General features: G+C 36.5%; 1 protein-coding gene across 1 annotated transcript in view; it reads right to left on the bottom strand.

Annotated features, from left to right (window-relative positions):
- Positions 1-16,597, bottom strand: part of BRDT (bromodomain testis associated) — a 47,899-nt gene that overhangs the window by 30,146 nt on the left and 1,156 nt on the right. The window contains exons 2-5 of the mRNA XM_054592056.1: positions 15,988-16,125; positions 13,832-13,946; positions 8,355-8,527; positions 7,370-7,723 (exon numbers count right to left, since the gene is read on the bottom strand). Of these exons, the coding sequence (XP_054448031.1) occupies positions 7,370-7,723; positions 8,355-8,527; positions 13,832-13,946; positions 15,988-16,125 (780 nt within the window). The remainder of the gene's footprint in view (positions 1-7,369; positions 7,724-8,354; positions 8,528-13,831; positions 13,947-15,987; positions 16,126-16,597) is intronic.

Raw genomic sequence — 16,597 nt, 5'->3', positions numbered from 1 at the left:
AAAAGTTACAGGATTCACAAACTACATAGTTTAATAATTATTTGAGCTCTCATATTGTTTATATTATATATTCATACAGATAATGCCAAAACAGACACCCATTATCCCGATTTATAAATGTAAAAATTATGCTTTATCTGTTTCATATTATTAGACATTGAAAAAAATCCAATGAATTTTGACAAGTAGAGATAAGGATGGAGGGCACTTCAAGTAAAGACCAGAAGAGGAACAAAATCACAAAAGCAGGAAAACAGGGTATGTTCAGATAATCTTGGATAGACAAGTTTGATCACGGAAAAGCAGTGAAAAGATAACTCCTTAAAAACCAACCTTGAATATCTAAATGTAAGATGTATATTAAAATTGTCCTAGGAATGAAAAGACTTTTAAAAATGAACAGAAAAAAAAATCAGCATAGGCTACATTTTTAGGCAGCTGCATACAAAGTATACAGCAGAATGGGGATGTAGAGTAGCCAGTTAGGCAGACACTATAAAACTATAAAAAGAATCAAAGAAACAAAAAAATCCTTTTAGACTTCTGGGCAAAACATGTATATTAATAAACAATTCATAAACAAATAAAAAAGGCCAATAAATAAATGTAATATGCCAGGTCTCATTTGTAATTTTAAAAAAATACAAAACTAAAACATGAAACAATTTTCTACCAATTAGATTACTGGAGACTGGAAGAAGTTCAGAGAACTAAACATCACCTTCTTAACCTTGGAATCCCAGAACAGCCTCTTAACCAATCACCACATTGCTGCTACAGAAATCATTCTAAGAATCAAGTACAAGGGCATAATTCTCATATTTAATCGCAACTCTTGGCCTCTTTACTATGAAGGTCTTTTATGTTCAAGCTCTTTTCCTTCCAGTTTCATTTTTCCCTAGTCATTGTTTCCTATTCTTTATGTTCCATGTTGTCCTACATACAGCATTCTGGGTATGCTTGCTTTTCTCACCTCAGTGCCTTCCAAGTTGTTCCCTCAACGCCCTAAAACTTATTAAGTCCTATTTATTTTTTAAGATTCAGCTTAGGTTTACCTAGTTCAGGTAATGTTTCTTAGCCTATCAGTCTACTACTGTAGTATACAGGGAAAAGTATAAGCATATTTTGAAGAGAAAATGGTTACTGTATTTTGCCAGCTATAATGTATTCCTGTGTAAAACACATACCCATGTTTTTGGCCCAAACTTTCAGGAAAAAACATCATTTTAACTTTTTAATTCAAAATTTTATTTAATTATATTTAGATACTTGTTTTTTGTATTATAAAGGAATTTTAGCATTTATTTTTGAACATATTATGGTACAAGAAATTTTATGTAATAAATAATTACAAAACACAAGAACAGGTACAGGGTATTTCAGGTACTGCCTACATATAATGCGCATCCCTATTTTTCCCTCAAACATTTAGGCAAAAAAGTGTGCATTATACATGGAAAAATATGGTAAATGTTTTTTTTTCAAAACTTAAAACATGAGCTTCAGATTGGAAGTGCTAATTTCCAACCAAGAAGAATAAAATTAAATACACAACCAGAGAGAGGAAGACAGATTACCTCCAGGAGGAAAGTAAACTGTAGATTTCTTATCAGCAACAATAGATGCCAGAAGATATCTTCCTGGTACTGAGGGAAATTAACTGTCATTCTAGAAATCCATAGTCATTTAAAGAATTACTCAAGAATACAGACAAAGATAGGGCTTCTTTGTCAAAATTGCTGAGCAGATGAATGCAGTACTCACTTCCTTCTTCAACCACATCAAAATTACAACTAAACTATAGAATAACCATCATTCAGAACTGAATGAAGTCTAGGTGAACAGATGTCTCATAACTAAGGGCATAAAGAAGAAGCCATATCAAGACAAGTAGGAGGGATGGAGACGTAGACTAGACTGGTCCTGCACCCACGTGTAGTGGTTAAAAATCAAGAGGGACACATCACTTGCAGAGGTCCCCCCCCTGAGGAGCAAGGGATCCCAGCTCCACAAAAGGACCTCCAGCCCAGGGTTCCAGTGCTGAGAAGTCCCTGTAACTTGTGGCTGTGAAAATAAACAAGGATTGTGGCTGAATAAAAATAAAACAGAAGGATGCTGGAGTTCCAGGTGTTCTTCTGAAAGAGCCTGCGCATGAACTGACTAGGGTGTACTTGCTCTGAGCTCCAGTGTGGTGACAGCAGCTCATAAGGTGCTATGGACATATGTGGAGGAACCGACTCATCTGGCGTCAAGGCAAGGGCTGGAGTAGCAGCTTTCTCCCAGACAAGAGTGCTGGCAAAGGCTATTGTTCCTTTGCTGAGAACAGGCATTCTCCCTGTCCCCCACCAAGAGTGTCAGGCAGGTGCCATATCTGAATCTCCATCAACCTGGCTAATACTGTTCACTCCACCCTGGTGATTCCCTAAGACCAACTATTGGGCCCAGTCAAGCCACTTCTAATGACTTCCATACAAATGGCCAGTCTTGGCTCAAACTGTAGACTTTCCTAAAATCTCTCAAACAAGCAGTATCTGGCCTTGGCATGCCCAGTACCTCTTCCTATGTGACCCCAGGCCCACCATTAGTGGTAGCAAGCTTTGGTTTGCAATTTGGCCTCTCCAGGACATCCCCAAACCTAGCACCAGTAGCAACCAACAGCATACCACTGTAGCTCATGCGAGGTGGCACCTGAGCAGATCACAGGTGGCAGCAAACTTTGACCTGCACTGCCCAGAAGGACCCAGAGCCAGCAAACCTGGTGGACAGCTTCAGATCATGTCAAAGCATGACCCAACAACCTCCATGAGTGACACATTTAAGTGGTGGACTCAGTGGAAAACAGGGTCCCACTAAAGTGAGTCCTGCTCCCTGGGGTTGGCCTCTGTACAACAGATCTTCCACTGGGGTCTCAGTCAGTGCTTACAACTGATCAGCCTAGGAGTAAATCCCTCCCATTTACATACCAACAGAAATTAAGGCTCAACTACAACAAGAGGGTGCACACAAATCACACTTGGGCTGTACTTAAAGTGCCAAGCACAGTGACAAGGAAGGCTGAGCCACTGAGCATTACAAGACACCTATTACCTTGGCCTTGGCACTGCGTGGGAAACCCCAGGGCCAGTGCACTCAGTGGACAGCTATAGACCACATCTGAGCACCACCACCCTGCCTCTGCACAACTTATCCTCATGGAGGGCTGTGGTGGTGGTAAGTGGTCCAGCCAGTACTTCCAGCTATCTGGGTAAATCCCTCCCATTGATCTGCCAACAGCAACCAAGGCTCAACTACAGGAGGAGGGTGTACTCAGCCCACACAAAGAGGGCACCTCGAGTACTCAGCTTGGGTGATAGGGGAGGCTGTGCCAATGGACCCTACAGGACACCTACTATATTAGGCAAAACTACCAAGACAAGGAGTCAAAGCAGCCCTACCTAATACATAGAAACAAACACAGAGAGGCTGCCAAAACGAAGAGACAAAGAAACATGGCCCAAATGAAAGAAGAGATCAAAACTCTAGAAAAATAACTAAACAAAATGGAGATAAGTAACCTATTAGATGCAGAGTTCAAAATGCTGGTTATAAGGATGCTCAAGGAACTTAGTGAGGATCTCAAAGCATAAAAAAGATCCAGTCAGAAATGAAGCATACACTAATTGAAATAAAGAACAATTTACAGTAGAGAGGATGAAGCCAAGAATTAAATCAATAATTTGGAGCATAAGGAAGCAAAAAACAACCAATCAGAACAGTAAGAAGAAAAAAAACTCAAAACAAAATAAGGATAGTATAAGCAACCTCTGGGACAACTTCAAGAGGTTAAACATTCACATCATAGTGGTGCCAGAGGAGAAGAGAAAGAACAAGAAATTGGAAATCTATTTGAAAAAATAATGAAAGAAAACTTCCCTAATTTGGTGAAGGAAATAGACATGCAAATCCAAGAAGCACAGAGAGTCCCAAACAAGATGGATACAAAGAGACCCACTCCAAGACACATCATAATTAAAATGTCAAAGGTTGAAGATACAGAGAAAAATCTTAAAATAGCAAGAGAAAAGCAGTTAGTTACTTACAGGGGAGTTCCCATAAGGCTGTCAACTGATTCTCAAAAGAAACTTTGAAAGGCTAAAAGGGATTGGCAAGAAATATTCAAAGTCATGGAAAGCAGGGACCTATAGCCAAGATTGCTCTACCCAGCAAAGCTAACATTTAGAATCAAAGGGCACATAAAGAGCTTTCCAGACACAAAAAAAACTAAAGGAGTTTGTCACTACCAAACCATTATTATATGAAATGTTAAAGGGACTTACTTAAGAAAAAGATCAAAATTATGAACAATAAAATGGCAAAAAATATAAATATTTGTTTTCAAATCTCTGTTTGTTGTCAATTGTTTACAGTCAAACAATTGACTCTAAAAAAAAAAAACTAAGCAAACAAGAACAGACAGAATCATGGATATGGAGAGCATTTTGATGGTTGCAAGATGGGAGGGTGGTGTGGGGATTAAGAAGTAGAAATAGGTAGTTACAGAATAGCCATGGGCATATAAAGTACAATATAGGAAATGGAATAGGCAAAGAACATACACACATGACCCATGGACAAGAACAAGGTGTAGAGACTGCCTGAGAGAGTAGGGGGTGCTGGGTAGGTGGAGGCAAGGGGGGGCGAAATTAGGACAACTGTAATAGCATAATCAACAAAATATAATTAAAAAACAAACAAACAAAAGAACCAGTCAGAAATGAAGGAGACACTAACAGAAATGAAGAATATATAAGGAATTAACTGTTGAGTAGATAAAGCAGAAAATCAAATCAGCAATTTGGGAGATGAGGAAGCAGAAAACACCCAGTCAGAACAGCAAAAAGAATCCAAAAATGTAATGACCATTTAAGGACCCTCTGGGACAACTTCAAGCATACCAGCATTCACATCATGGGGGTGCCAGAAGAAGACAAGAAAGAACAAAAAATTGAAAACCTATTTGAAAAAATAATGGCAGAAAACTTCTTTAACCTGGTGAAGGAAATACACATAGAAGTCCAGTATACCTAAGAGAGTCCCAAACAAGATGAACCGAAAGAGGCCCACACCAAGACACATCATAACTGAAATGCTGAATGTCAAAGACAAAGAGAGGTTTTAAAAGCAAGAGAAAAATAGTTAGTTGTCTTCAAGGGAGCTCCCATTAAGACTGTCAGCTGATTCCTCAACAGAAAATCTGTAGGCCGGTAGGGAATGGTAAGAAATATTTAAAGTGATAAAAAGCAAGGACCTGCAATCAAGAGTACTCTGAAACCCAGAAAGGCTATCATTTAGAACTGAAGGACAGATAAAGAGCTTTCCAGACAAGAAAAAGCTAGAGCACATCACCACCAGACCAATATTACAAGAAATGATAAAGGGTCTTTTCTAAGGAGAAGGTAGGGGAGATGGGAAATATGAAAAATAAAGTGACAATAAATACATTAACTAAGAACAATGACTTTAAATGCAAATGAACTAAATGTGCCAATCAAAAGACATAGGGTGGCTAGACAGATAACATCACCCTTACAAATGCTGTCTACAAGAGATTCACTTCAGATAAAAAGATACACACTGTCTGAAAGTAAAGGGATAGAAAAAGATGTTTCATGAAAATGGAAACAAACAATAAAAAAAACAGCTGTGGTAGCAGCAATACTTACACTAGTCAAAACAGACTTTAAAACAAAGGTGAGTGATAACAAGAGACAAAGAAGGGTCCAGTAGTTTCACTTCTGGGTATTTATCTAAAAAAACCCAAAACACTAAATTGAAAAGACATATATATCCATATGTTCACTGCATCATTATTTACTTGCAGCATTATTTACAATAGCCAAAATATGGAAGGATCCTAAGTGTCCATTGATAGATGAATGGATGAAAAAGTGGTGCATATATACAATGGAATATGACTCAGCCATAAAAAAGAATGAAATCTTGCCATCTGCAACAACATGGATGGACCTAGATGGTTGTACTGAGTGAAGTAAGTCAGACAGAGAAGACAAATGTCATATGAAACATACTCAGAGATACAGAGAACACTTTGGTGGTTGCCAGGTGGGAGAGGGATAGGGCTGGGTGAAAAAGGTGGATTATGAAGTACAAATTGATAGTTACAGAATAGTCACGGTAATGTAAATGCATGATAGGGAATATAGTTAATGATATTGTAATAATTATGCATAAAAATTATTTTTAAAAAAGAATGAAGACAAAATACAGACACCTAAGTGTTAATGGAAGAAACAGAGTTTGCAGTTTAGCAAACCCAGAGTGAAAGAGTAAGATACAAAAAATTAGTAACATGTTAATAAATTTAACGTTCATGATTTAAAAAAACCAAAAACTGTTTTTAGAAGAACCAAACTGCTAGACAAGCGATTCTCAACTAATGGCACAGTGTACTGCAAGAATTTCTAAAATGTGCAATACCTGACTATTCAGACAGGGGGCACTAACCTCTTTTCCCTTGTATTGTCAAATTTAAAAAATGATAACATTCAACACAATAGCTGTCTGGTGTAAATGAATCAAAATCATACTTATTTTCTTTTGTCATGATTGGCAAAGTTGGTGTGCTGCAAATATTAGTAATTAGCTTGTGTGCCAGGAGATGAAAAAGAAAGAAAATCACTGTTCTACATGTATGAATGACCCATGGACATGGACAACAGAGTGGGAATTGACTGTGGGAGAGGAGGGTGGGGTGGGATGGGTGGAGGAGGGCAAAGGGGGAAAAATTTACAGGCAACTGTAATAGAATAAACATGATTTAAATATAAAATTTTTAAAAAAATTTTTTTAAAAAGTTTTAGACAATAAATAGAGTACCATGAGTAGTCATTAATGAGGAAGACTGATAATTTTGTAAATGCTACAGTTCTATTCTCTTAGTAATTTCCCTTAAAATTAACAAACATAAATAAGTTTTGCCAACAATTTAAATCTTCCAAATCAGCAATAACCTACCATGCAGAGAGGGTTAGAAACTATATAAATGGCTTACCAAAACCTTCCCTTGCATTAGGATTGTGCATTTATTAAAAATAGTCTTGAATATGTAATGAGACAATGTCCAAAATATAGTAAGCAAAAATTCAGGGTACAGTTATAAACTGTAACTCAAATATTGTGGTAAAGAATCATGGTTATGTTTGAATAGGAGAAAATAAAAGATACATTTACATGCTCCCATGATTCATTCCAGGTGGTATGACTACCAGTGATTTTCATTTTCTTTATCATTTTCTAAATTTTAAATTCCTTTACAAGGACAAAATCACTTTGCTAATCAGGAAAAGAAGTCTCTCCTATTGATAATTACCTTGATAGTTCCAAGATCCATTGGATTCTTCACAACATCATAGTAGTTATGGAGTCCCAGCCCATTAACATCAACAGGATTATAAAAGGGCCATGCATATGAATAGTGTTTCTTTGAAAGCATTTCTTTAAGAATCTCACTACAGTGCCTTAATTGTTCGGTTACTTTAACATTCTTTATAACTTTATGTTGTTGCTGAGAGTCCGGCAAAACATTCTTCCACACAGTTTCTTTTATAGGTGGCATTTTTGCTGCTCTTTTTTCTGTAAGTAATGGGGAAGATTCACCACTTGCTTTAACTGCTGACGTTGTAGGAGTTGTTGTATCTGCTTTCCTCTTCACACCCCTTGAAACCTAAAGCAAAACAAAACAATAACAACAAAAAACTATAAGGTGATATTCAGACCAACAGTTTTCTTAAAAAAAAAACAAAAAAAAAAAAAAAAAAAACACAACTCCCGCAAAAACAAAAAGATTACTAGCACCAAGTGTTACACATACTAATCATTAGTAAAAGTTAATTTCTCTTTTACAGGCAAAATAAACAATTCACATATTTTCTTTCCGCATGCAAAGAACTGTCTTGTGCAAATCTTTGAGATTCATGAAAGAAAAAATTTGGCTTACATCCTAGGTTTCCAGTCACAAATGTATACAGACAAAAAGACCAGTTTTCATATCAACTTAAAAAAATATATAGTCCTGGCTGGGGCAGCTTAGTGGAGTGAGCACCAGCCTGCAAACCAAAAGGTCGAGGATTCAAGTCCCAGTTAGGGCACATGCTGGGATTGCAGGCCAGGTCCCCAGTTGGGGGCATGCAAGAGATCAATGTATCGCTCACACATTTGATGTTTCTCTCCCTCTCTTTCTCTCTCCCTTCCCTTCTCTCTAAAAGCAAGTAAATAAAGTCTTTTTTTTTTTAAAGGTATAGGCATCATAACAATCAAACTTACATTGAAATATTTTAGAGCTACAGTAAATTTACCTGGGCAACTGTTTGCGAGGTAGAGTTAAGTGGAGCACCTTGTGCCATATTTAAAGGGGAAGCAGAGGTTTCAGAAAATACAGATGGACTCACTTCCTGCTTCAATACTTTTTCCAATGCTTTAGGAGACTGTTTTTCTTTAACAGAAGAAACTGCTACATTCTGTTGAGTGCCTAGTAAAGTGTAAATCAGAGTCAATCTTTGAGTAAAATATAAAATTAACATTTTTCTCTTAGTATTCTATTTTAATCCATTTAGTTCAGCTTTTTTAGCAATATAAACATGGTACACCCCCATTCTCCTTTGAAACCCTCCCACACACACTTGCTTGTAGTGTTAGACCAATTTAGATATAATCTCAAAGACTTAAAAACCAGTTACTAATGAGAGGCTTATCAATTTTACTCAAAAAGATGCCTGACATAAACTCAGACTAATAGGTAGTTGTAAACACAAACAAAAATTTCATAGTTGTAAACACAAACAAAAATTTCAGATACATTGGGGACAAACTATATAATACTATGTAAGGACTTCAGAATGCTCTGCATAAATATCCAAGGACTTCAAAATTGTTGCAGATAATGCATCACTGTTTGACCCAGAACAACAGATGTGAACATGATTCTGTTATCAATACATCCTTCCAATGATTCTGCCAAAGGAACAAGTATGCACATTCTTCTGCCCTGTGTGTTCCCAGAGAATGCTATGACTTAAGACATTTGAATCACATCACTCTGAAATTTGTAATTTCAAAATTCCATCCTTCTATCAAGGCACCTCCATTCTTCTAGTTGCTCAAGCCAAAACCCTACTAGTCAATCCCTGATTCCATTCTCTCAAACCCAATAGCTGATTAATCCATCAGCAAACCCTTTTGACTCTATCTTCTTACCCCAAATCCAACTATATACTTTTCACAAATGGTAATCACCCTTGTCCAAGGCATCATCAATTCTCAACTGGATTAGTGCACTAGCATCCTAAGAGGCTTTCCTTCTTCTGTGTTTATATTCTATAGTCTATTCTCAAAATAGCAATCAAAGAGATCTTTTAAATTTTAAATAAGATTATGGTAAATTGTACTCAATACAAATGACTTCTAGTTTTCTCTCCAAGTAAAAGCCAAAGTCCTCACAACAGCTTGTAAGCACATACATGATCTCTTTGCCTTCTCACTACATCTGCCCTCTTTCCAACCTCACTTCCTAACACTCTTCCTCTTACTTATTTCACTCCATCTACTGGCTTGGCTGTCCTCAGATTTGTTAAAGGTAAGCAGACTATCTACTTTGCCTGGAAGGACATATCCTCATGGTTCACTTCAAAAATCTTTTCAGGTCTTTACTCAAATGTTCCCTTTTCTATAAGCTGGTTCAAGCCAGCTTATAGAAAACAACCCTTTCTTTCTACCATTACCACTCTCCAGTTCCCTTATTCTTAGCAAGCTCTTATCATATTTGACATGCAACATATAGATAGATAGCCCCAACTCTCCAAATTATTGCTCAACAAACTCAGGAATCAAAGAGATTTGAATATATTTTAAGATGGGGTTGGTATTCCTCAATCTCTGAGTTCTATTTGTTAAAACTTAGGAATCAACAAGATTCAGGCAGTCTAATATCCTTTGATATTTTCCCAACCATCGCTCTTTGAACTCAGGAGCTAAACAGATATGTGTAATGAGGAATATTTATATTTACTTAATTTTATGTATTTCCTCAAGTAAGACAAAAAGCTCTGTGAGGGGAAGGAGACTTTGTTTTGGTCTCCACTATATCTCTTGTGCCTAAGACAGTACTTGGAACACAAAAGGACTCAATAAATATTTATTGCATGCCTATTATGTGTCAGGCCACCACTCTAGTTGCTGGGACACAAAAATTAACTAGTCTCTGTCCTTATAGAGCATATTGTCTAGTGTAAGAAATAGACAAAAATAAGTAGTCAAACTGACTGTGATGCTTGCTAAATGGTAGGAAGGAAATAGATAGGATGCTGATAAAATTAAGGTAGAGTCCTACTATATACAGAAGATAGCGAAGAAGGGCCTCTCTCAAGAGGTACCAACCGAGATGTTACTATAAAGATAAGTAGCAGGCAACCAGAGAATGGGGTGGTGGTAAAAATGTATTCCAAGACAATCAGTAGGGAAAATCTAGTGAGAGAAAAGTAGCTCAGGATAAGAATGGAACATTGGGCAAGGACCGGGTCATAAAGGGCTATGGTAGGAATTCAGACTTCATTCTTCCAGGGGAAGCCAAGGACAGCCTAAGATAGGTGAATGACATGTTCTAGTTTATTTTTAACAGATAACTTTTATTATCACATAGAGGAGAAACCAGGCAGGATAATCAGGACCACTGGAAGGAGATGGTAGCCTGTCCTCTGATAGTTGCAAGGGCAATTTGGAGGTTGAATACAAATGACTTACTGATTAACAGAGTGTGACCAAGAATCAAACCAAAGAAGGAGTCAAGGACAGCTTCTAGTATTTTGGCTTGAACAACTGTATATTATTAGTACCATTTTCTGTTACCAGGAATGATCACAGAAAGATCAGCGCTGAACCGTGAGCATGTTAACTGAGAGACGTGTGTAAGACATCCAAGTGAATATGTCCGGTGGCTTGGAGATAAGAATTTGTAGCTCAGAGAAGACTATCTTAGAGACATAAATTTGGAAATTATAACACAAAGATGGAATTTAGAAGAATATCTAATATTAGGCACTGAAAAAAACAAACCCATATATAGTTCAAGTAAAAGAGGATGATAAGGTCAAGGGGACTGTGAGGTGGGAAGTAAATTCACTTAACTGGAGTAGGCACCAAGAAATAAAGCCACTCCAAGAGACAATAACCTTCTTAAGCAAATACTGACAGAGGTCAACCAAATGAAAATAGAAACATTTTACTTAAAATTAGCAACATGAAGATAACAAGGACCTTGACTGCCCAAAACCTTTTTAGTGGTGTGGTAAAGCTACAGCCTATGCTGAAGTGGGCTCACGAGTGTAAAACAGGAAAGCAAAAAGTGGTATATGATGGGGGAACCCCCCTAAAACCCTGGAATTTATTTATAAAAAAGTTGTGTATGTATTTTTATGTGTTTAAACTTCAGTCACCTTCAAAGTACTCTCCATTTGATGCAATACACCTGTTAAGATGTTTTTTCTACTGCTCTAAATGGTTTTTGAACTCCTCAATTTTGATGCCTTTCAGTGCGTCTGCCATTTTTTGTTTCACCTCTTCCACATCGGCAAAATGTGTCCCTTCAAGGACTTTTTCATCCAAGGAAACAAAAAGTCACTCAGGATGAGACTGGGTAAATAGGGAGGGTGGGGCACGGGGGTCAGGCTGTTTTTGGTCAAGAACTGCTGAACACTCAGCACAGTGTGGGCAAGTGTGCTTATAAATCACTCATCATGAAATGGGCAAACCTGTTAGGTCTTCAAAAAAAATTCACTGAAGCCAAACACAGCCTCTCACAAATGCCAGATGGTACACTGATTCAGATGGGTTCCTAATACAATCACTTAACGGAGAAAGCCTGTACGACAAGAGGCCTGCCCCTCCAGAAGATAATTCTGGTTTTATTTTTTATTGAATTTATTGGGGTGACATTGGTTCACAAAACCATACAGATTTCAAGTGTACAACTCAACAAAACAACTGCACACTGCATCTGCACCCATTGCTCAGAGGAAAGTCTCTCACTATTCCCATTTATCCCTGCTTTGCCCACCTCCACCTATCCTGCACCCACTTCCCTCTATCTCTGCACTATTGTCTGTTATATATGTTCTTTGGCTAATAATCTCTTTATATTCTTTCACCCAGCCCTCTATTCAACCTCCCTTCTGACATCTGTCATTCTGTTCTATGATTGTTTCTACTTTGTTCATCAGTTTATTTTGTTCATTAGATTCCCCATCTAAGTGAGACCGTACGGTATTTGTCTCTGACTGGCTTATTTCACTGTCACAAATGGTATGATTTCCTTCTTTTTATGGCTGAGAAGTCCTCAGTTGTGTAAATGTACCACAGCTTTTTTTTATCCACTCATCTACTGATGGGCACTTGGGCTGTTTTCTGATCTTGGCCATTGTAAATAACGCTAAAATGAACATAGGTGTGCATATATTTTTTTACATTAACATTTAGGATATCTTCAGATATTTATAGAAGTGGAATTTCTGGGTCAAAGGCAGTTCCAGTCTTAGTTTTTTGAGGTAGTTCCATACTGTTTCCCACAGTGGCTGCACCAGTCTGTATTTCTATCAAAAGTGCACAAGGGTTCCTTTTTCTCCACATCCTTACCAGCACTTGTTTGTTGATTTATTGATGATAGCCATTCTGACAGGAGTGAAGTGGTATCTCACTGTAGTTTTAATTTGCATCTCTTATGATTAGTGATGTTGAACATTTTTTCATATTCTGTATGTCCTCTTTAGTGAAGTGTCTATTCATATCAATTGTCCATTTTTAAGTTAGGCGGTCTTCTTGGTGTTCAGTTGTGTAAATTCTCTATATATTTTGGAAATTAGCCCCTTATCAGGTATATCATTGGTGAATATGCTATCCCATTCAAGTGGGTTGTCTTTTCATTTTGTTGATGATTTCTTTGCTCAGCAAATCCTTTTTAGTTTGATGTAGTCCCATTTGTTTAGTTTTGTTTCCCTTGCCACAGGAGATATATCAGAAAAAAATCACTTGAGAAATGTCTGAGGTTTTACTGCCCATGTTTTCTTCCATGATTTTATGGTTTTGAGTTTTATATTTAAATTTTTAATCCATTTTGAGTTTATTCTTATGTATGGTGTAAGGTGTTCTAGTTTGTTTTTTTTTTAATGCAACTGTCCGATTTTCCCAACACTATTTATTGAATAGACTGTCTTTTCCCCATTATATAGTCCTGTTTTCTTTGTCAATTATTAACTGACCATAAAGGCATGGGTTTATTTCTGGGATCTCTATTCTGTTCCATTGATCTGTATGCCTGTTCTTGTGTAAAAGGTGAATTTTATTTATTGATTGATTTATGAGAAAGAGAGAGAGGGAGAGAGACAGACAGACATTGATTTGTTGTTCCATTTATGCATTCATTAGTTGGTTCTTATGTGTGCCCTGACTGGAGATTGAACCCATAACCTTGGCATATGGGGACAATACTCTTAAGCAACTGAGCTACCTGGCCAGGGATAAAAAGTGAATTTTGAAGATGAGATAGTAGGGCATGTTTATAGAGTAATGAGACTAACCCCATAGAGGAGATGTTAATGATGCACTAAAAAAAGGAATAACAAAAATAAAATAAAATAAAATTCTTGAGAAGATAAGGAGGGAAACAAGATCCAGGTTACAAATGAAGGCAATAGCCCAGAATAGAGGAGGAAAGAATCTTATTATAGGTCTTTGCCCTACATATATGAAAGAGAAAGAAAGGGAATACAAATCTTTTCTGGCTTACCTTTCTTTATTCTTTCCTTACCACCCACAACTTGTTCTTCCTGTGGCATGTGTAATATTTTCTGTTTAAACAACTTCTCTAGAGCTTGTGCCATAAGAACAATGTCATCTCCAGGCTAGAAAATATATAAAATACACCATAAGATTATACAATATGGTCACTATACTAAGCACTTCTTAATTGTACTTAAATTCACTGGGGTTTTTATAATGGTACAATAATCCTATGGTTCTCAAGAAGACATTATGTTAGTACTAAGTTTCTATAAGTCAGGCTATTTTACAGAAGGCAGTTTAACATAGTACAGTTATTAGATGGTATTGGGCTGGCCAAAAAGTCTGTACAGTTTTTTTTTTTTAACTAAAAGAAACAGTTTTCATTTTCATCACTAACTTTATTGATTTGGATATTTTGATATGTTGGCTATCTCCTGTGTGGTATAACGTTGATTGTTCTCAATCATGTCTTGATTTGATTGCTGTCAACTTCAATTGGTCTACCCGACTGTAGAGCATCACCCAGCGAGAAATCTCCAGCATGAAACTTCGCAAACCACCTTCAATACGTTTGATCAGTCACAGCACCTTCTCCATACACTGCACAAATCTTTTTTGCATTTCAGCTGCATTTTTACCTTCCTTGAAATAATAAAGCATAATATGCTGAAAATGTTGCTTCCATCTGCAATATTAAAATTACTACACAAAAAAATCACCAATTTTGATAAGTTTTTTAAAAAAATGCATGCTGATGTGACAGCTGTCACAATACAATCTAACAAAATTATTTCAAATGACGTTAAGGACAACTAAATGCTACTAGAGCCATCTTATGGAAAAAACAAACAAACTTTTTGGCCAACCTAATATTTATCACTTCTAAATTAATTTTAGAAAACTGTAACAGCTCATATTTTAAATTCTAGCACCCTGCCCTTTAATTTCTAAAAAGGACCCAACATGCCCCAAGCATCAGAGAGTTGCAATCCAACCAATCTCACTAATACAAAGGTATTAGCAATTGAAATTTCTACCTCATAAATAAGTTAAAACAAAACTTATTCATGGCTATGCAAAGTACCTCACTATTTGACTTGTCCCAATTCAGTTTTCAATGAACTAAACAATAAAATGACACCCCAAAACTCAATTGTTAAATCTTAACTACCTACTTAGTTTTTCTTTGCTTTACACTTCACTAATGGGGGGGGGGGGGGTTTACTAAATTACAAAACAAAAGCCTAAAGCAGAGAACACTTATTTCTAAGTTAGGTAGCTTAGGAGAATTGCTGAACTTTAGTTTTAAATGTTAAAATGTAAAAGGACCCTTTAGAATTGTCAAATTAAATTAAAGTTGCCAATGTTACTTTGAAAGTATCTTTGGTTCTGACTTTTTAAAAAAATGACATTGGCTAATAGAATTAAATATTTTATACATGTGAGGTGGCACTGGTAATTACCTTGGGAAGCAAATCAAAATCTCTATTACACATCAGTGTCACTAGTGATTCTGAATAAAGGAGATACAAATTTTTAACTGTTTAGATATCACACAAGAGCTTGAAAATGATGCATTATTCTTGGAAACAGGAAATTTATATGGAGAAAAGATGGAATATGCAAATCCAATTTTATGGATGAAAGCAAATGTAAGATTACATTCAAAATGCCCATATACACTATCAAACAGGCTAACAAATTAACACAGATACAAATACTACTACTGGGATATAACAGAGAATGTGTCTGATCTTAAGCTTGTCATGAAGTACAGAAATACATAATTTGTTTGGCTTCCTAGGTTATGGCCAAGGATTTATACCATGAAAGCCTAAGCAATATTAGTATATAATAAGTTTACCATCTTATAACTAAAATGGCAGAAGTGCAGTGGAGAATATTTTGAAATAATACTTCACTCACAGAAACCAGTTATCATTGGCATTTCATTTTTTAAAGCATAGTTAAGTAATGGCAGTTCTTCAGGCAAAAATAAAGCAAATATATTGAATAAATATTGATAGATAAAAATTATAAAAACAGATAAAAAATCATTGTTCTTAAAAGAATGTAAAATACTCCACATCAGGAGTTGAAATCTGAAATGTGTGTGGATGTAACAGCATGGAATTAGCAAGTATATCAAGGCTTACATACCTTGTTGTATAAATAGCAATTTGAGAACATTGTATTGAAGTCTTCTATACATTCTGAAGCCTGCACATAATACTTATGTTCCAAGCGCTTCTTAATTGTACTTAAATCCATTGGGTTTTTTATAATGGTATAGTAATCCTATGGTTTTCAAGAAGACATTTTAAGTGTTAGTATTAAGAATGAATGAACTACAACAATTGGCATACAAGGCAATTTAAGAAACTGTACTCCCATAACTAGAGAGAACTGATTACTTTTAAAAAGGTACAATCTGGAAACCAAAACCATTAGTAATGAGAAACAAAGCTAACTAGAGAAACATGATTATCTTTAAAAAGGCATAATCTGACCTGGCTGGTGTGGCTCAGTGAACTGGGAGTGCTGACCTGTGAACCAAAAGTACCTCAGTTCAATTCCCAATCAGGGCACATGCCTGGGTTGTAGGCTAGGTCCCCAGTTTGGGGCATGCGAGAGGCAACCAGTTGATACATCTCTCGCAAATTGATGTTTCTCTCCCTCTCTTTCTCCCTCCCTTCCCCTCTCTCTTAGACCCTTTAGATTTGCAGGTTGGTACTCAATCCACTGAGCCACACCAGCCAGGGCAATAAAA

This window comes from Pteronotus mesoamericanus, unplaced genomic scaffold (assembly GCF_021234165.1).
Source record: "Pteronotus mesoamericanus isolate MK-2021 breed Mesoamerican mustached bat unplaced genomic scaffold, CSHL_Meso_final scaffold_31, whole genome shotgun sequence".
Lineage (NCBI taxonomy): Eukaryota > Metazoa > Chordata > Mammalia > Chiroptera > Mormoopidae > Pteronotus > Pteronotus mesoamericanus.
The sequence above is the reverse complement of the archived record's forward strand: the minus strand, read 5'-3'. Positions and strand labels throughout refer to the sequence as shown.